General features: G+C 37.0%; 1 protein-coding gene across 2 annotated transcripts in view; it reads right to left on the reverse strand.

Moving 5' to 3' along the window:
- Positions 1–21,370, reverse strand: part of USO1 (USO1 vesicle transport factor) — a 90,708-nt gene that overhangs the window by 51,110 nt on the left and 18,228 nt on the right. For both annotated transcript variants that reach the window (XM_055313107.1, XM_055313108.1), the window contains exons 2-4: positions 15,453–15,539; positions 15,311–15,375; positions 5,680–5,756 (exon numbers count right to left, since the gene is read on the reverse strand). In XM_055313107.1, coding sequence (XP_055169082.1) covers positions 5,680–5,756; positions 15,311–15,375; positions 15,453–15,539 — 229 coding nt within the window. The remainder of the gene's footprint in view (positions 1–5,679; positions 5,757–15,310; positions 15,376–15,452; positions 15,540–21,370) is intronic.

A 21,370-nucleotide genomic window follows, 5' to 3' on the forward strand; every position in this document is an offset into this window, starting at 1 on the left:
AATGTTTTTTAAAATGCTGAAAAGTTTTTATGTGGATAAATGCAAATAACTAAGCTAGGGGTTTAAGCCTTGGTTAGTATTTTTCAAAATGCAGGACAGTGTGGCATGTTATCAAGTATTTGATGAAAACAACTGCCTTTGCACAAATGTATTTGGATTAAACAAAGTTGAATAGGTTTCTTTACTGCAGAATTCTCAGCACTTAACTAATGTAAATTTTGTGATGCTTCAGAGAGGAATACAGTATGTAAAGTTTATTTAACTATGGGCCCTTTTAATACAGAGGACTCTGAGACTTTTATGCTACACCTTACGAAATGCAAGTTTAACCCAAGAAACTGTTTAATTCAATATCTGCATTGAGCACAAGCTAAAAACTTGGCAAGAATAAGAGTTAACACATTTGATTTTTTTTTCTGTAGTTAAACTCCTTAAAATACTGCGGCTTAACAGTATATAATTAAGATCAATGTTTTGAACTGAACTAGTAAAATATAATCCTGTTCCAAGAATCTAAATGGTACTGTTCCAACTAAATGGTACTTTGTTACTATAGTGAACATAAATCTAAGATAGTTCTATCAAATTAAAGATTGCTTTCTTACAAGTCCTTATTGTATACCTCTGGAAATATTTTAGTCCTATTTATATGACTGGCTTTAAACAAAATATGTATATATATTTTTATTCTTCAAATGTTTATTTACAGTTTTAATTTCTCCAGAAATATAAATAATATTTTAAAACATTTCTGGGGGGAATGCCTGCGTGGCTCGGTCTCAGTCGGTTAAGAGATCAACTCTTGATTTTGCCTCAGGTAATACTCTCAGTAGGGCTCTGTGCTGGGCCTGGAGCCTACTTAAGATTCTCTCTTCCCCTTTGCCTCTCCTTCCACTTCTCCACTTGAAAAATGTACTTTCACATGCTCTCTTTCTCTTTCTCAAAGGAAAAAAAAAAGGAGGAAAAACAAAAAAAAACATTTCTTGACCCTGTTTTGGAATTCTACTCCATATCAAGTTCATAACCATATTACAGAAAGAGATATAGAAAGAGATATTCTAGTAGAGCTTTATAGAAAGAGATATTCTAGTAAAAGTAGTCCTAACTCATGGTGAAGGAGTATCAAGTAATCTTTGACACTGTGCTCAATTAAACAAGCACATTGTATTTTTAATGTTTGTCTAAATCTTCCATAAACTAGTTATGTAAATTATAAGATTTACTAAAGATAACTAGTCAGAAAAATGGTCACTATTTATTAAATCAGAAATCTATTTAACAAACTAGAATTTAAATAAAAATTTGAAACAAAACAAAAAGAAAACAAATCTATGGGATACTTAAAAAAAAAAGCATAATAAACTGCTGGAGCACTGGGTGGCACCATTGGTTAAGCATTCAACTCCTGGGTTTCAGCTCAGGTTGTGACCTCAGGGTCCTGAGATCAAGCCCCAAGTCAGGCTCTGCACTCAGCACAGAGTCAGCTTGAGATTCTGTCTCCCTCTCCCTTGACCCTCCTGCTCATGTTCTCTTTCTCTAAAATAAATAAATAAATCTTAAAAAAAATTTACTGTTATCCTACTTACTAGATGATATTATATAAATTACATGATCTCTGGGCTTCTATTTTTTCATCTTTAATTAATTTTTCTCACCTTTAGAAAAGAGAAAAATACCACCTACCTCACCGGCTGCTTTGATGCTCAAATAAGATAATGGACATGAAAGCACTGTAGATTTTAAAGCTCTGTCCAAAAATGATGAAACAACAATGGAAACAACTACGACTAATCTCTATTATCTAGTAAGGAAATCAGTTTAATTTCACAAGAGTAAAGGCATAAAACTTTGGTATTTTCTGCTTTCAAACAAGGGGTCTAACGTCTCAAAGAGGGCTCCTGGGTGGCTCAATCAGTTAAGCATCTGCCTTTGGCTTAGGTCATGATCCTGGAGTCCCAGGATCAACTCCCACATCTGGCTCCCTGCGTGGCGGGAGTCTGCTTCTCCCTTTACACCTCCTCCACTCATTCTGGCTCACACTTTCTCCTTCTTGCTCTCTCTAATAAATAAAATAAATAAATATCTTCAAAAAACAAAACAAAAAACAAATGTCACAAAGGTAAGGCTATATACTTTATATAGCTATATATAAGGCTATACATGTTATAATAACACTTTAATAAGTTAGTTTTTTGTTAAGCACAGTTAACTTTGTTATATACTATTTTAAACCTATTTTATTTAGATAAGGATATTCCCTTCCTCATTTTTAAAAAGTTAAGGTTCTCAGGAAAAATGGCAAAACAAAATAAAATAAAATGTCATTACTTTAATTATGAGGAAAAGAAATATTAATATTAAATATAAATGGAACTTGAAACAGACCACCAGAAAAAGGAAAAACAATACTGGTGAGTTCTATGAGTTAATATAAAAAATGTCACTAACCAAACACTGTGCATACATTATTTTAAAGGGACAATATCAATATATAAGTGTTCTCTAACCTGGAATACCTTTCCAGTTCTTGTTGAATACATGTAAAATTTATATATATACATATGTATGTATACATACTCAAATATTTTTATTTTTAAATAAAAATTCTCAAAAATTTTCTCCAAGAAGTATACAAACAAGTAATTTGAATAAGCTATCCTGCCAGAGAAAAGGCTTTACTGTTGTTTAAAGATGTACTATTTTCTGTGTTCTAGACAATAAATAAATTTAGTAGCTACAGAAAAAATTAATAGCAATATCAGATTATCAAACATTTCCCTTTAATTAGAGAATTCTTATATAGTGAAACAAATCTCAACATTTTTTTACCAACCAGAAGAAATAATCACTTGACAGTGTCCTTTTATATTACCAGTAATTATGCCTAAAAGCATCAAGCATATGTAAATGCAATCTTTTACCTTCCACATCATCTGAAAAGGTAGACAAAAATAAATAAAAAGTGGACAATGAAGAAAACAGTTTCTATGTTGAATATTCACAATAAAATAAATAAGAGCTTAAAAATGTCAAATAAGCAATAAAATCTCTTGAAGAAGAGAGTCAATCATTTTATTCAAATATCTGATACAGCCTGAAAGAAATATAGTATATACTATATATTCAGGATTGTGAGACAGATTTATTATTAAATAAAGGACTGTAAATATCCTCAAGGTGAAGAACTGTAAAAGGGAGTTCATTATGTCAGCAAAGAATTGATGAAATAGTAGAGAAAAAGTATCAATAATGGAATGGAAGGGCATATTTCTCAATATCTAGATTTTTTTTAAGTTGGAACTTTCAGGATAAGCACATTTTCAGAACAAAGTTTAAGTTCCTATTTTAATCTTCCCCAGAAAAAGTGATTCTACCGCTTTTTTCCCAAAGAACTGTTTATCTTGTTTTGTCCAAATAATCATTTTTGGATGCTGAATTAAAAATAAAAAGCCCAAACACAGAGACAAACAAAAAGTTGGACTCTAAATATGATTAAGTTATAAATTTATAATGAGGAAAAACCACCTAATTAAAAATACTGCTACTACACAAGTTTATTTATTTGTTTGTTTGTTTGTTTGTTTATTTATTTATTAATGATAGACATACAGAGAGAGAAAGACAGGCAAAGACACAGGCAGAGGGAGAAGCAGGCTCCATGCACCGGGAGCCCGATGTGGGATTCGATCCCGGGTCTCCAGGATCGCGCCCTGGGCCAAAGGCAGGCGCCAAACCGCTGCGCCACCCAGGGATCCCTACACAACTTTTTAAAACACAAAAATTATCTGCTACAAACTAGAAAAAGAGCTAAATTCTAATCTGAAACTAAAAAAAAAAAAAAAGAAAGAAAGAAAATGTCTTTTATTGTAATGTGTTCTAACAGGTGTGTTGCACCTAATTTTCTCATCTAAGAAATAACTAGGAAGATAAGTATCTTTTTCTTCAAAGTGTGTTCTTGTGTATATTGCATTCAAATATCATCCTGTGACTGACAGCTTCTTATTCCATGGGTATCAAATCATGTTTACTGAAGATTTTTTCAGGGTGCCTGAGCGGCTCAGTTAAGTGTCTGCATTCTGCTCAGGTCTCTGGGATCGAGCCCCATGTTGGGCTTCCTGTTTAGCGGGAAGTCTGCTTCTCCCTCTCCCTCCACCCATCCTCCCCACTCATGCTCTCTCTCTCAAATAAATAAAATCTTAAAAAAAAAAAGAAAAAAGTTTTTTCACCCCTGAGAAATTTATGAAGTTGTAAATTAGATATCACAGAAAAATAAAAATTTAAGATATTTAAGTCCAAAAAATTGTGACCATTTGACATGACCCAGTTTCAAATGTTCCTATTACTGATATTCAGTGAAGTTATTTCTGCTTTTTTTATCATAATAAAATATGTATAAACTTATAATTATCTACATTACTTTATAATTTGCCTACTTAGAATTAAGAGGTCTTATAACTATAATCTAAATTAGACTTCTGAAATACACAAATATGCCCACCTTTCTGGTTGTCTAGAATAATGAAACACCCATTATGCCCCTTCAACAGCCAATCTGATGTGAAGAATTCATTCTTCAACAGCCCTGTCAAATGTTACTCAATGAACATGCTTTTACAATATATAGAAAGAAATGTATGTAGACTTCTAGTTAAGTATTTTGCATACTGACAATAAAGTAAAATGACAGACTAGTTTATTTTTAAAATGTAAATAATTTGAAACAAAAATAGGAAAAGAAAGATGTACCAAAGTGTGTGAATTTTGAACTGATTAGTATTATTTCACACCAGACTAATATAAAAAAACTTTCTAATTTAATAAGTTGTTGCTCTTTATAAATTAACAAAAGTCCTATGTTAAAAGTTTAAGTATTTATGAGGGAAAATCCCTCTAATTTCATATTGCTCACCAGATAGTAACATAAAAGTTTGTTTTTTAATAGCCAAAAATGATTTATTCAATCCAAAATTACTAATATTCATCCTGTCTAACTAAAACCAAACACAAAAAGTGGGCAAAATATTTTACAGGGGTGCCTGGGTGGCTCAGTTGGTTAAGAAAATGCCTTTGGCTCAGGTCATGATGTCAGAGTCCTGGAATCGAGCTCCATATTGGGGCTCCTTGCTCAGTAGGAGTCTGCTTCTCCCTCTCTCTCTGCCCTCTGAATGCTCGTACTCTTATCGCGCACTCTCTCTCAAATAAAATAAATAAAAAATCTATCTTTATATACATTCATACACACACACACACACACACACATTATAAAAAAGGTATGCCTGTGTGGTTCAGTTGGTTAAGTGCCTTTTTTTTTTCATGCAGATCTTGAACTCCTGACCCCTGAGATCAAGACCTGAGCTGAGAACAAGAGTTGGATGCTTAACCAACTGAGCTACCTAGGTACTCCGTAAGCATCTGACTCTTGAAAGAAAGAAGATATTTTATAAAAAAGACTCTTGAGTCCATCTCCAAATAACATTCAAAGCAATCATTTTAAATACTTTTCTAGGACTAAGCCTGTGTCTCTCCTTTATTGGTTAAAAAAGAAAAAACCCTTATAAATAAACTTATAAAATAAAACCTTTAAAACCTGCAAAATTAGTACAATCCCAGGACATATAGCATACACTATTTTAAGTACAGAAAAACACAATAAAAGAAAAAAAAACATAACAAACTTACCTACTTCTTCTTCTTCATCATTAGATATTATATTGTATAGTGTATCCAAGGCATAACCTATTATTTCAGAATCCGAACTATAAAAAAGAAATTATTACACTTATAAACTGCTAAAGTTAGAGTGTAAACTTTATGACCATTTTTAGATAGTTATTTAGCAAGACTGTATAACACATTAATCTAAAATCTATGCTAAGAAAATATCAGAGTGCAAACTTAAAGAATATTTAAAGGTTATTTATAGTAGTGGAAGATTAGAGGTAACCTAAATGTGTAATAGAAAAAAAAAGTATAGCAGCAATACAGTATACTGTATATAGCAGCAGAAATACAGTATTTTAAAGAATGTTTAATGACATGATTATTAAAACACCCTTCATATAATGCCAGTAGAAAAAAATTAAATATAAAATTTAACGTACAGAATGATTCCATTTAGCCAAAAATACATATACATTCCTGTGTGGTCTATATATGTATTTTAAAAACAACTTATAAATAAACTTGTAAGGTAAATTCAACTTTAAAATCAACAAAATTAGTATAATCCAAGTAATTTTATGGGTATGTGTTTATGTTTATATATGTGTTTTGTGATATTTATATTTAACAGTGTTATCCCTAGTTGGACTACTAGAACTTGTTTCCCTGCCCTACACTTTATTTTGTAAAAACAAACAAACACACAATCAAAACAAAAGCTTATGGTAAATATAATACTATTTATAAAACCAAGGAATATGAGACTGTAGTTGTTGAAACAAATTTTGAAAGCATGATGGATGATGATGGCATTTAGAGTAGAGAGCAGGAGCGAGACACAGGTCACAAAGATTCAGTGAATACGAAGAAATGATTAGGAGTGATAAATGAAAGATGATAGACAAAGTGGGTCACAATCAGAAGATGCAAATCTCAAATAAAGTAGGTCTTAAAATCAATATTTAAAAAGATTTTATTTATTTGACAGAGAGAGAGAGCGCACAAGTGCACACACAAGCAGGGAGAAAGGGGGAAGCAGACTCTGCTGAGGAGGGAGGCCACCATGGGGCTCGATCCCAGGGATCATGGCCTGAGCAGAAGGCAGATGCTTAACTGACTGGGCCACCCAGGCACCTGTAAAAATTACTACTTATAAAAATTATTATTTATTTTGTTTTTGAGAAATTTTGAGAAGCAACTTTTAAGAGAATATTAAGGATCTAGGAATAGAAAGAAATTTCCTCAAAATGGTAAAGAGAATCTATGAAAATCCCAGAACATTAGATGCAATGGTGAAAATCTGAACTCTTTCCACCTAAGATCAGGAAAAATAAAAAGACAGGTACCCCAATTAGAAATAAGCAAAGGGGCACCTGGGTGGTTCAGTCAATTAAGTATCTTCCTTCTGCTCAGGTCATCATCCCGGGTCCTGGAACTGAGCCCTGTGTCGGGTTCCCAGTTCAGGGATGAGCCTACTTCTCCCTCTCCCTCTGATTTCCCCTCTGCTCATGCCTTACTCGCTCTCTCAAATGAGTAAATAAAAAATATGAAAAAGAAAAAAACAGGCAAAGGATTGAACATACATTTCTCCAAAAAAAAAGGATACAAATGGTCAAAAAACACATGAAGAGGCGCTCAAAATAATTAGTCATTATGTAAACACAAATCAAAACCAAATGAGACACCAAGTTGCAGTCATTAGGTGGCTGTTGAAGGAAAAAAAAAAGACAATAACAAATGTTGGTGAGGAGAAACTGGGCCTTCAAAACACTGCTGGTGGGAACATAAATGATGCAACCCTATGGAAGTTTGGCAATTCCTCAAAAAGTCAAACATAGAGGGATGCCTTGGTGGCTCAGTACTTGAGCATCTGCCTTTGGCTCAGGTGATCCTGGGGTCCTGAGATTGAGTCCTGAGATTGAGGGAACCTGCTTCTCCCTCTGCCTATGTCTCTGCCTGTCTGTGTCTCTCATAAATAAATTTTAAAAATCTTTTTTTTTTAAGATTTTATTTATTTATTCAGACAGAGAGGCAGAGACACAAAGGAAGAAGCAGGCTTCATGCAGGGAGCCTGATGCAGGACTTGATCTGGACCCCGGGATCACTTCCTGGGCCAAAGGCAGGCACTAAACCACTAAGCCACCCAGGGATCCCTAAATTTTAAAAATCTTAAAAAAAAAAAAAAAAGTTAAACATGGAGTTACTGCATGACCTGACAGTTGCATTCTTATATATAAAACACACATTCACATAAAAACTAGTACATGGGGATCCCTGGGTGGCGCAGCGGTTTGGCGACTGCCTTTGGCCCAGGGCGCGATCCTGGAGACCCGGGATCGAATCCCACATCGGGCTCCCGGTGCATGGAGCCTGCTTCTCCCTCTGCCTGTGTCTCTGCCTCTCTCTCTCTCTCTGTGACTATCATAAATAAATAAAAAAAATTAAAAAAAGTAAAAAAAAAAAAAAAACTAGTACATGAAAATTCATAGCAGCACTGTTCATAATAGCCAATAAATGAAAATAGCTCCAGTGTTCATCAACTGACAGATGGGTAAACAAAATGAGGTACATCACTACAATGGACTATTGAGCCATAAAAACGGATAAAATACTAATACATGTTACAACATGGATGAACCTTGAAATAATGTGCCAAGTGAAAGAAGCCAGACACAAAAGCCACATATTACATGATTCCGTGTGTACACAACGTCCCAAATGGTCAAACCTACAGGCACAGGGATACCTGGGTGGTTCAAGTGGTTAAGTGACCAACTCCTGATTTCGGCTCAGGTCATGAAATCAGGGAGATCAAGCCCCAAGTTGGGCTTATCCTGGGTGTAGAGCTTGCTTAAGATTCCTTCTCTTCTCTCTCTCCCTCTGCCCCTCCTATCTCAAAGAAACCACTAAGGGATGGCTGGGGTGCTCAGAGGTTGAGCGTCTGCCTTTAGCTCTGGGCATGATCCCGGAGTCCAGGATCAAGTCTCATATTGGGCTCCTTATGGGGAGCCTCTTTCTCTCTTTCTCCCTCTGCCTATGTCTCTGACTCTCTCTCTCTCTCTCATGAATAAATAAATAAAACCTAAAAGAAAGAAAGAAAGAAAGAAAGAAAGAAAGAAAGAAAGAAAGAAAGAAAGAAAGAAAGAAAGAAAAGAAAGAAAAAAAGAAAAGAAAAGAAAAGAAAAGAAAAGAAAGAAAAGAAAAGAAAGAAATACAGGCCTAAAAATCTATAGACACAGAAAGTAGATTAGGGGTTACCAGGCATTGGACGGAGGAGGGTATAGGGAATGATGGCTAATGGATACAGGATTTCTTTTGATGTGATGAAAATGTTCTGGATTTTGGGGCACCTGGCTAGCTATGTTGGGGGAGCAAACAACTCTTGATACTGGGGTTGTTGAGTTCAAGCCCCATGTAGAGTGTAGAGATTGCTTAAAAATAAAATCTTAGGAAAAAAAAAAGAAAAAAAAGAAAATGTTCTGGATTTAGACGGTTGTGATGGTTTCACAACTCTGAGAATTACTAAATCCACTGAAATGTATACTTTTAAAGCATGAACTTTATGGTATACAAATTATATCTCAATTTATTTTAGTTATTATTATTTTTAAATATTTTATTTATTTATTCATGAGAGACACAGAGAGAGAGAGGCAGAGACACAGGCAGAGGGAGAAGCAGCCTCGATGCAGGAAGCCCGATACTTGATCCCAGGTCTTGAGGACCACACCCTGGGCTGAAGGCGGCGCCAAACCGCTGAGCCACCCAGGCTGCCCTATATCTCAATTTTTAAAATTACCATCTAGGTGTCATGGTTCAGAAACTAAGAAATTAGGCAACTTTCAGGCTCTGAGTGTAGGATTTATGAGAATGAACAGTCTCTCCCCAGTATAAGAGAAGCAGACTCATGGACAGAGGGAGTGTTTCAAACTATGTCAAGAAAGGGAACATACTCTATATGATGCAGCCAAGGATGAAGAGGATTCAGTGGAAGAATTCTAAGAGTGTTAGTTGGAAAAGCCAGGAGAAGTGTAAAACAGTAATGAAGAGGGGTGCCAGGCTGGCCCAGTCCATAGAGCATACAACTCTTGGTCTCCAGGGTCAGGAGTTAGAGCCCCAGGTTACTTAAAACAATAACAAAACAAACAAACAAAAACACAGTAATGAAGATGAGACTTGGAAAGAGATGGGTGTGGAGCACAGACCTTTGCATTCCAGGAAGTTAAAAAAGAAAAGAACTCAGAACACTTTGGAAACAGCAATAAAGTATCAGGCAAATTGAAAGGTAATTTAATTTAGCACAAGAAAGGGAATGAAACACAAGAAGGGAATGCAACTCATAGAAGCTCAGCTTTGTTGTCCAAGAGGCACAATAAAACACCAAGTAGCCCTTAACATGATACAATTATGAGTTTGCACATTCCCCAGTTAATGGTACACCTTACTTCTAAGCATGGTGCCTGACACTTAGTAAATGTGCAGTGAATGTTTTAAAAATCAATTTCTTTACCTCTATATCAAGAATATCTAATATCTACACATTTTTTAGCTGTGCACTTAAAACGACAATAAAGGTCACCTTACATTACAGGGAGTATTCTATTTTCCATACTGAGATGTTAGTCATTTCATTGCTAACTTTCTAAGACCCAATGACCAAATGTATACATGGAATAAAAAAGAAAAAAATATAAATTATATGTATATATAATCGTTAATTACATAAGTTTTTTTCATCTTAAGATCCATTTTCTCTAACTTGGAATATTATTTAAAGCAGATAAGAAACTTTAGTTTACTATAATTGTTTTCAATTGATGCTATAACAAATTACCATAAACTTAATGGCTCAAACAATACAAATACATTATCTTAAAGTACTGCAAGCCAGAAGTCTGAAATGAGTCTCCCTGGACAAGAATAAAGGTCTCAGCAGAGCTGCCTTCTTTTCTATAGGATCTAGGGGAAAATCTGTTTCTGTGCCTTTTGCAGTTCTCTAGCGGTCCCCTTCCTCCATCTTCAAAGCCAGCAATGACAGGTGGAGATCTTCTCATATCACCTCATTCTGACCTCCTCTTTTGTATTCCTGTTCCACTTCTAAGAAACTTTGGGATTACACTGTACCCACCAGAATAACCCAGGATAATCTCTCCATCTCAAAGTCCTTAATCACACCTGCAAAGTCCCTTTTGCCCTCCAAGGTAAGATTCACAGTTTGTGGTAATTGAGATGTGAACATCCTTGGGAAGCTATTATTCTGCTTACCACAGTTAATCAATACGATGTTAATAAAGCAGTCCTAACACATCCAATGCATTTATTCAAATGTATTAGAATTATTTGGCTTTGAAAACATAGTCAATGTGGGTTGTACTGTCTGAAAAGAGGAAAGTTCCTAACTTGTATGAACAAACAGCTGGGTATTAGAGAAATATAACTGAAAAAAGAGGCTCTGAGGTTAAACAAGCAATACTAACACCTTTAAAAAGCTTATCTGCTTTGCTTGGTTTAAAGACATGGGGCACCTAGGTGGCTCAGTGATTGAGCATCTGCCTTTGGCTCAGGTCATGATCCCAGGGTTTTTGGACTGAGTCCTGCATAAAGCTCCCTGGAGGGAGCCTGCTTCTCCCTCTGCCTATGCCTCTGCCTATCTGCGTTTCTCATGAATAAATAAATGAAACCTTAAAAAAAAAAAAAATAAAGTTAGACCTCACATTTCACTGAGCTGATAAAAGGCATTAAGTTAAAAAAAAGGGAAGTCAGGGCAAGCTGGTGGAGGAGTAGGGTCCTCAGTTCACCAGCCCCACCAACTTACCTAGAAAACTTTCAAACCATCCTGAACACCTATGATATCGACCTGAGATTTAAGAGGTAAGTCAAATAAACTGAAGAATTAAGAGAAATCACTAGTAGAATCAGAGCTTTCTAAACACGGCACTTGCAACAGTTTGAGCCAAGAGGGAAGCAGGGTACTGTAGAAGATGGGAAGTTATTTAACAATTTTTTAAAATTAATAATTATTTATATTAAAACTTCACCCTAGGGAAGCCTGGGTCAGTACTTGAGCGCCTGCCTTCAACTCAGGGTGTAATCCCGGAGTCCCAGGATCAAGTCCCACATCCGGATCCCTACATAGAGCCTACTCCCTCTGCCTCTCTCTCTCTGTGTCTATCATGAATAAATAAAAAAAATATTTAAAAAAAATAATTAAAGAAATAAAACTTCACCCTAATGTTTCTACTAAGTATTTGAACAACAACAACAAGAACAAAGAACAGAACTCAGGATATAAAATCAATGCCCAGAAATCAGTGGCATTTTTCTACACTAAGAACAATGAGACTGAAGGAAGACAAATTAAAGAATCAATCCCATTTACAATTGCACCCAAAAGCATAAAATACCTAGGAATAAACCTAACCAAAGAGGTAAAGGATCTATACCCTAAAAACTACAGAACACTTCTGAAAGAAATTGTGGAAGACACAAGAGATGGAAAGATATACCATGCTCATGGATTGGAAGAATTAGTATTATGAAAATGTCTATGCTGCCCAGGGCAATTTACACATCGAATGCAATCTGTGTCAAAATACCATGGCTTCCTTCAGAGAGTTGGAACAAACCCTCTTAAGATTTGTGTGGAATCAGAAAAGACCCCGAATAGCCAGGGGAATATTGAAAAAAGAAAACCAGAGCCGGGGACATCACAATGCCAGATTTCAGGTTGTACTACAAAGCTGTGATCATCAAGACAGTGTGGTACTGGCACAAAAACAGACACATAGATCAATGGAACAGAATAGAGAACCCAGAAATGGGCCCTCAACTCTATGGTCAACTAATATTTGACAAAGCAGGAAAGCATATTCCCTGGAAAAAGGACAGTCTCTTCAGTAAATGGTGCTGGGAAAATTGGACAGCCACGTGCAAAAGAAGGAAACTAGGCCATTCTCTTACACCAGACACAAAGAAAAACTCAAATTGGTGAAAGATCTAAATGTCAGACAAAATCCATCAAAATCCTAGAGGAGAACCCAGGCAACACCCTTTTTGAACTTGGCCACAGTAACTTCTTGCAAGATACATCTATGAAGGCAAGGGAAATAAAAGCAAAAATGAACTACTGGGACTTAATCAGGATAAAAAACTTCTGCACAGCAAAAGAAACAGTCAACAAAACTAAAAGACAACCTACAGAATGGGAGAAGATATCTGCAAATGACATACCAGATAATGGGCTAATATCCAAGATCTATAAAGAACTTATTAATAAACTCAACAGCAAAGAAACAATCCAATCATGAAATGAGCAGAAGACATGAACAGAAATTTCACCAAAGACATACACATGGCCAACAAGCACATGCATAAATGCTCCGCATCACTTGCCATCAGGGAAATACAAATTAAAACCGCAATGAGATACCACCTCACACCAGTAAGAATGGTGAAAATTAACAAGACGGGAAACAACAAATGTGGAGTGGATGTGGAGAAAGGGGAACCCTCTTCCACTGTTGCTGGGAATGTGAACTGGTACAGCCACTCTGGAAAACTGTGTGGAGGGTCTTCAAAGAGTTAAAAATAGACCTGCCCTACGACCCAGCAATTGCACTGCTGGGGATTTACCCCAAAGATACAGATGCAGTGAAACGGCAGGACACCTGCACCCCAATGTTTATAGCAGAAATGTCCACAATAGGCAAACTGTGGAAGGAGCCTCGGTGTCCTTCGACAGATGAATGGGTAAAGAAGATGTGGTCTATGTATGCAATGGAATATTATTACTCAGCCATTAGAAATGACGAATACCCACCATTTGCTTCAATGTGGATGGGACTGGAGGGTATTATGCTGAGTGAAGGAAGTCAATTGGAGAAGGACAAACATATGGTTTCATCCATACGGGGAATATAAAAAATAGTGAAAGGGATTAAAGGGGAAAGGAGAGAAAAGGAGTGGGAAAGGAGTGAGGAAGGGAGAGAAAGGAGTGAGGGTGACAGAACATGAGAGACACCTAACTCTGGGAAACGAACAAGGGGTGGTGGAAGGGGAGGTGAGTGGGCCGATGGGGTGACTTGTTGACGGGCACTGAGGGGGGCATTTGACGGGATGAGTACTTGGTGTTATAGTATATGTTGGCAAACTGAACTCCAGTAAATATATATATATATAAAAAAGTAAAAAAAAGGTTTATAACATCAGCCTTATAATGCCCAGACTGAATGGAGGGACAAAAAGATGAGAAAGATGAAACCTTTAAAACACGAAACCTAATTCTCCTCCTTTTAAGTGTACTCTGTATTTATTAACCTGCTTCTAACAAAATGAATGTGATAGAATTAATGGTATGTGACTTGTGAGACTAAGTCCTAAAAGGTCTTGGCTTTCTCTTTGCTCTCTTTCTAGGATTGCTTACTCTGGGAGAAACCAGATACCATATCATAAGGATGCTCAAACAGCCTTAGAGGGAGAGCAACATGCTGAGGTTGTGAAGCTTCCTGCCATCAGCAAAGTCAGCGAGCTATCCTGGAATCAGATCTTCCCAATCAAGCCTTCAGATGATTGTAATTCTAGCTGAAATCTCGACGAACCTCATGAGAGATCTTGAGCCTGGTTTGGATGAGCATAATGGGTTAAGGGGGAGGTATGAGTTCAGCACAAATCCTATAGTCTCTTCTTTGGTGGTACCAAACAAGATGGAAAGGTGCTAACAACTAGGTTGGACTTGAGTCAAAAGGCAGTTGAAGAAGATGGTGGAAGGAGGCAATTAGGAACAGGAAAACAAGAGATAAATTAACTCTTGAACATTCTGAATTTGAGATGTCTGTGAGAGATCTTGATATGGTAGTAATGTCTGTTGAACAGTCATAGGTTGTAATATATATTTAACTAGAGGTAGGATTTTTGAAAGCTATCTATACATAGCTGTTAAAACCAAAGACGTAGGGTGCCTAAGGCGGTGCAGTTGGTTAAGTGTCCAACTCCTGGTTCCAGGATCGTAAGATCAAGCCCCAGGTTGGGCTCTGCATTCAGCATGGAGTCTGCTTAAGACTATCTCTTCCTCTCCTCTTGCCTTTCTCCCCTGCATGTGCACATGTGCATGCACTCTCTCTCTCAAATTAATAAATACAGCTTTAAAAAAAAAAAAGATGCAGATAAAAATCTCTTAAAGAGAAACTGGAAGAAATAAAAATAGACTGAGTGACTTTTCCCTTAGGACATGCTCAGATTTAACACTTCACTCTATTAGTCCAGTTTATTTCTCCAAAATGCAACTCTAGGTAACTCATATACCATATGTATATTACATTATAGAACAGTATATCACAGTACACCTAAGTGAATTTCAAAATACCCAATTACCCAATTCACACCCCAAATCTTCAATTGTTAATGAGAAGTCACTTCATTCCATTCTTATATAATGGAAAGATCTCAACCCCTGAGATTATGTCTGTCTTAAGGCTTAGTTAGCACAGGGGTTTGCACCTAGTGCCCCAATAAGTATTTACTGAAGCAACCGAAAATAAAAACTTAATAACCTTGATAAGTTAATCACTTCTAGAATATTGAGTGACTCTAAAACAAATTAATTAAAATTGCAAGAAAAATTAGGGAGAAACATCATTAAAAAGAGACTTACCGATCTGTTTGTAAAACATGGATAAGATGGTCCATAGCTTGTATACCCACTTCCAAGCGGTATTTCTGCATAAAAGAAAAATATTGTTAAAGTAACTAACATCCAACTTAACAAACTTAATAAGTGATAAAGTGTTACTGACCTTAGATAATGATTTGAGAGCACGCACAGCATTTCTTCGATCATCCAGTAAAGTAGATGAAGATACTCTATCACAAAGCTTTTGAATCTGTCATGGAAAAACTAAATAGCATTAACAGAATACCAAAAAAAAAAAAAAAAAGAAACATGAAGTACCCCCCCAAATGTATACGATGTAATTTCAAAAAAACAAAATCAACAAAAGGGATGTAATGGTATTGATCTTTTATAAATCTAAGTAACTGTTTAGGTGGTTTTATAATATTACGAACAGATTTTTCATGGAGACTTGAAAAAGAAGTGGTTGAAGAGAAGTTAAATAAGTCAAATAAACTGAAGAATTAAGAGAAATCACTAGTAGAATCAGAGCTTTCTAAACACGGCACTTGCAACAGTTTGAGCCAAGAGGGAAGCAGGGTACTGTAGAAGATGGGAAGTTATTTAACAATTTTTTAAAATTAATAATTATTTATATTAAAACTTCACCCTAGGGAAGCCTGGGTCAGTACTTGAGCGCCTGCCTTCAACTCAGGGTGTAATCCCGGAGTCCCAGGATCGAGTCCCACATCCGGCTCCCTACATAGAGCCTACTCCCTCTGCCTCTGTCTCTGCCTCTCTCTCTCTGTGTCTATCATGAATAAATAAAAAAAATATTTAAAAAAATAATTAAAGAAATAAAACTTCACCCTAATGTTTCTACTAAGTATTTGAACAACAACAACAAGAACAAAGAACAGAACTCAGGATATAGGGATCCCTGGGTGGCGCAGTGGTTTGGCGCCTGCCTTTGGCCCAGGACGCGATCCTGGAGACCCGGGATCGAATCCCACATCGGGCTCCCGGTGCATGGAGCCTGCTTCTGCCTCTGCCTCTCTCTTTCTCTCTCTGTGACTATCATAAATAAATAAAAATTAAAAAAAAAAAACAAAAAAAACAAAGAATCCAAAAAAAAAAAAAAAAAAGAACTCAGGATATAAAATCAATGCCCAGAAATCAGTGGCATTTTTCTACACTAAGAACAATGAGACTGAAGGAAGACAAATTAAAGAATCAATCCCATTTACAATTGCACCCAAAAGCATAAAATACCTAGGAATAAACCTAACCAAAGAGGTAAAGGATCTATACCCTAAAAACTACAGAACACTTCTGAAAGAAATTGTGGAAGACACAAAGAGATGGAAAGATATACCATGCTCATGGATTGGAAGAATTAGTATTATGAAAATGTCTATGCTGCCCAGGGCAATTTACACATCGAATGCAATCTGTGTCAAAATACCATGGCTTCCTTCAGAGAGTTGGAACAAACCCTCTTAAGATTTGTGTGGAATCAGAAAAGACCCCGAATAGCCAGGGGAATATTGAAAAAAGAAAACCAGAGCCGGGGACATCACAATGCCAGATTTCAGGTTGTACTACAAAGCTGTGATCATCAAGACAGTGTGGTACTGGCACAAAAACAGACACATAGATCAATGGAACAGAATAGAGAACCCAGAAATGGGCCCTCAACTCTATGGTCAACTAATATTTGACAAAGCAGGAAAGCATATTCCCTGGAAAAAGGACAGTCTCTTCAGTAAATGGTGCTGGGAAAATTGGACAGCCACGTGCAAAAGAAGGAAACTAGACCATTCTCTTACACCAGACACAAAGAAAAACTCAAAATGGTGAAAGATCTAAATGTCAGACAAAATCCATCAAAATCCTAGAGGAGAACCCAGGCAACACCCTTTTTGAACTTGGCCACAGTAACTTCTTGCAAGATACATCTATGAAGGCAAGGGAAATAAAAGCAAAAATGAACTACTGGGACTTAATCAGGATAAAAAACTTCTGCACAGCAAAAGAAACAGTCAACAAAACTAAAAGACAACCTACAGAATGGGAGAAGATATCTGCAAATGACATACCAGATAATGGGCTAATATCCAAGATCTATAAAGAACTTATTAATAAACTCAACAGCAAAGAAACAATCCAAGATCTATAAAGAACTTATTAATAAACTCAACAGCAAAGAAACAATCCAATCATGAAATGAGCAGAAGACATGAACAGAAATTTCACCAAAGACATACACATGGCCAACAAGCACATGCATAAATGCTCCGCATCACTTGCCATCAGGGAAATACAAATTAAAACCGCAATGAGATACCACCTCACACCAGTAAGAATGGTGAAAATTAACAAGACGGGAAACAACAAATGTGGAGTGGATGTGGAGAAAGGGGAACCCTCTTCCACTGTTGCTGGGAATGTGAACTGGTACAGCCACTCTGGAAAACTGTGTGGAGGGTCTTCAAAGAGTTAAAAATAGACCTGCCCTACGACCCAGCAATTGCACTGCTGGGGATTTACCCCAAAGATACAGATGCAGTGAAACGGCAGGACACCTGCACCCCAATGTTTATAGCAGAAATGTCCACAATAGGCAAACTGTGGAAGGAGCCTCGGTGTCCTTCGACAGATGAATGGGTAAAGAAGATGTGGTCTATGTATGCAATGGAATATTATTACTCAGCCATTAGAAACGACAAATACCCACCATTTGCTTCAATGTGGATGGGACTGGAGGGTATTATGCTGAGTGAAAGGAGTCAATTGGAGAAGGACAAACATGGTTTCATCCATACGGGGAATATAAAAAATAGTGAAAGGGATTAAAGGGGAAAGGAGAGAAAAGGAGTGGGAAAGGAGTGAGGAAGGGAGAGAAAGGAGTGAGGGTGACAGAACATGAGAGACACCTAACTCTGGGAAACGAACAAGGGGTGGTGGAAGGGGAGGTGGGCGGGCCGATGGGGTGACTTGTTGACGGGCACTGAGGGGGGCACTTGACGGGATGAGTACTGGTTGTTATACTCTAAGTTAGCAAATCAAACTCCAAAAAAAAATATACAAAATAAATAAATAAAAGTCAGAACTACATATCAAAAATTTTTAGTTTTTAGTGTGTTTCAAAATCTATAAAGATGAAATGCATCTATTATAAAAGCTTCTAACAAATTTGCAGGAATTAAAGTTTATGGTGAGGGATCCCTGGGTGGCGCAGCGGTTTGGCGCCTGCCTTTGGCCCAGGGCGTGATCCTGGAGACCCGGGAATGAATCCCACGTCGGGCTCCCGGTGCATGGGGCCTGCTTCTCCCTCTGCCTGTGTCTCTGCCCCTCTCTCTCTCTGTGACTATCATAAATAAATAAATAAAAATTTAAAAAAAAAGAAAAAAAATAAAGTTTATGGTGAATTTTAAAATAAACCTTCAGGCATTATTTATAATGGGGAAAAAATTGGAAATTGTCCATTAAAAGATGAAAACCTAAATAAATCATCGTACGTTCTTTGGTAGTATACTATGCAACTATTTCAAACAACTAAGTGTAGTGCTATGAAAATACTATGATTTAATAAACAGTGGGAAAAAGTGGCACCTGGGTGGCTTAGTTAAGTACCTGCCTTCAGCTCAAGTCATGATCCCAGGGTCCTGGGACTGAGTCCCAGATGGGACTCCCTGCTTAGCTGGGAGTCTGCTTCTTCCCCTCACTCTCCCTTGTGCTCCGTCTCTTGCTTTCTCTCTCTCAAAAAATAAGTAAAACCTTTAAAATAAAAAGTGGGAAAGCAAGGAAGTTGTAAAACTAGATGTAAATAATGAGCCCACTAAAGCAAAAGTATCAAACTGTATGTAAAATTGTAAAAAAAATCTGGAGGGCCACCTGGGTGGCTCAGTCAGTTAGGTGTCGGACCCTTGCTTTTGGCTCAGGTTATGATCTTGAGGTCTTGGGATTGAGCCCTGTATGGGGCTCCACACTCAGTGGGGAATCAACTGGAGGATTCTCTCTCCTTCTGCCCCTTCCCCCACTCAAGTGCTCTTTCTCTCTCTCAAATAGTTATTTTTTAAAAAATCTGGAAACAGGGGATCCCTAGGTGGCTTAGCGGTTTATCGCCTGCCTTCAGCCCAAGGCGTGATCCTGAAGTCCCAGGATCAAGTCCCACGTCAGGCTCCCTGCATGGAGCCTGCTTCTCCCTCTGCCTGTGTCTTTACCTTTTTCTCTCTGTCTCTCTCATGAATAAATAAATAAAATCTTTTTAAAAAAATCTGGAAACCTAAAACTATAAAACTTCTAGGGGTACCGGGGTGGCTGTCAGTAGAGTGTCTGACTTCAGCTCAGGTCATGGTCTTAGGTCCTAGGATGGAGCCCCACATGGGGCTTATCTGGCTTTTTGCTCAGCAGGGAGTTTGTTTGTCCCTCTGCTCTTCCCCCCACTAGTGCATGCATGTATTCTCTCTCTCAAGTTAACAAAAATCTTAAAAAAAAAAAAAAAAAAACTTCTACAAGAAAGCATAAGAGAAAATTCTAGTGACCTTTAATTAGGCAAAGATTTCTCAGATACATACTAAGAGCACAATCCATAAAGAAAAGTAAAATAAAGTGGACCTCATCACATCTGCTCTTCAAAAGACATGAAAAGATGGGCACCTGGGTGGCTCAGTCCGTTAAACCTCTGATTCTTTTTTTTTTTTTAATTTTTATTTATTTATTCATGAGAGACACACAGAGAGAAGCAGAGACATAGGCAGAGGGAGAAGCAGGCTCCCTGTGGGAGCCTCAAGTAGAGCTCAATTATAGGACCCCAGGATCACGACCTGAGCCAAGGGCAGATATTCCACCACTAAGCTACCTAGGTGCCCCATGCCTCTGATTCATGATTTCAGCTCAGGTCATGATCTCAGGGTCATGAGTTGGAGCCCTGCATCAGGCTCCATGCTGACAGTGGGGCCTGCTTAAGATTCTCACTCTCCTTCCATCCTCCTCTCCCCTATTCACCCCTAATCCTGCTCACGTGCACTCTCTCTTAAAAAAAAAATCATGATAGATGTAAGAATTGACTGCACGTCTTAAAATTAAAAAAAAAAGAGCATAAGATAAACCAGAGACTAGATGAACATATGTGAAAACATCTGATAAATAATAGTTTTTAAAATCATGATACTCAGGTCCTTTAAAGTTCTAACAGTTACTATTTTAAATTATGATTCACTCTTTAGTGATGGTTCTTACTAAGATTCTATAAACAATATTTTGGCATATCACTCACACTTTTTCACCCCATGTATCTGAATTAGTGGTGTTTAAATACATATACATATAATGTGTTCCAAATTATGTTCTGCAGGCTTCTAGTGTCCCAGAAGATATTAATAGATGTCTTATGATCACAGAACCAGAAGGAAACACAAGGTTATACAAAATTAAATAGGTTTCTGCACTGCTGGATTTCTAAGTCTTTACTATGCTGATTTTCATTTCTTCATACTGAAGATATAGTATGATAACCAAACCTAGTCTTACTTTTTGATTTTATTCAGTCTAACTGCTCACATTTAGAAGCTATTCCTACCTTTTTTTTTTTTTTAATTTTTATTTATTTATGATAGTCACACACACACACAGAGAGGGAGAGAGAGGGGAGAGAGAGGCAGAGACACAGGCAGAGGGAGAAGCAGGCTCCATGCACCGGGAGCCCGACGTGGGACTCGATCCCGGGTCTCCAGGATCGCGCCCTGGGCCAAAGGCAGGCGCCAAACCGCTGCGCCACCCAGGGATCCCAGCTATTCCTACCTTAAATCCTATTTATTTTCATAATAATTACACTGACTTTCCAAAATACAAACAACTTTCTCTTTATTAAATAACTGGTGGATTTTTTTCCTACCACAATCTTTTTTTTTTTAACCATTAGAAAAACTACGTAATTATCTCTTGAAAACATGAAACTTGTTACCCTCAGCTTAAAGAATTTCTTAAGCCAAAAATAGTTTTCCTAACTATGACTAAAATTTTCTCTCCTTGGTTCTTCTACATCTTTTGTTAACTTTTTCTAGGTAGTTTATAAGTGATACAATGAATAAGAAATTG

This window comes from Nyctereutes procyonoides, unplaced genomic scaffold (assembly GCF_905146905.1).
Source record: "Nyctereutes procyonoides isolate TBG_1078 unplaced genomic scaffold, NYPRO_anot_genome, whole genome shotgun sequence".
Classification (NCBI taxonomy): domain Eukaryota; kingdom Metazoa; phylum Chordata; class Mammalia; order Carnivora; family Canidae; genus Nyctereutes; species Nyctereutes procyonoides.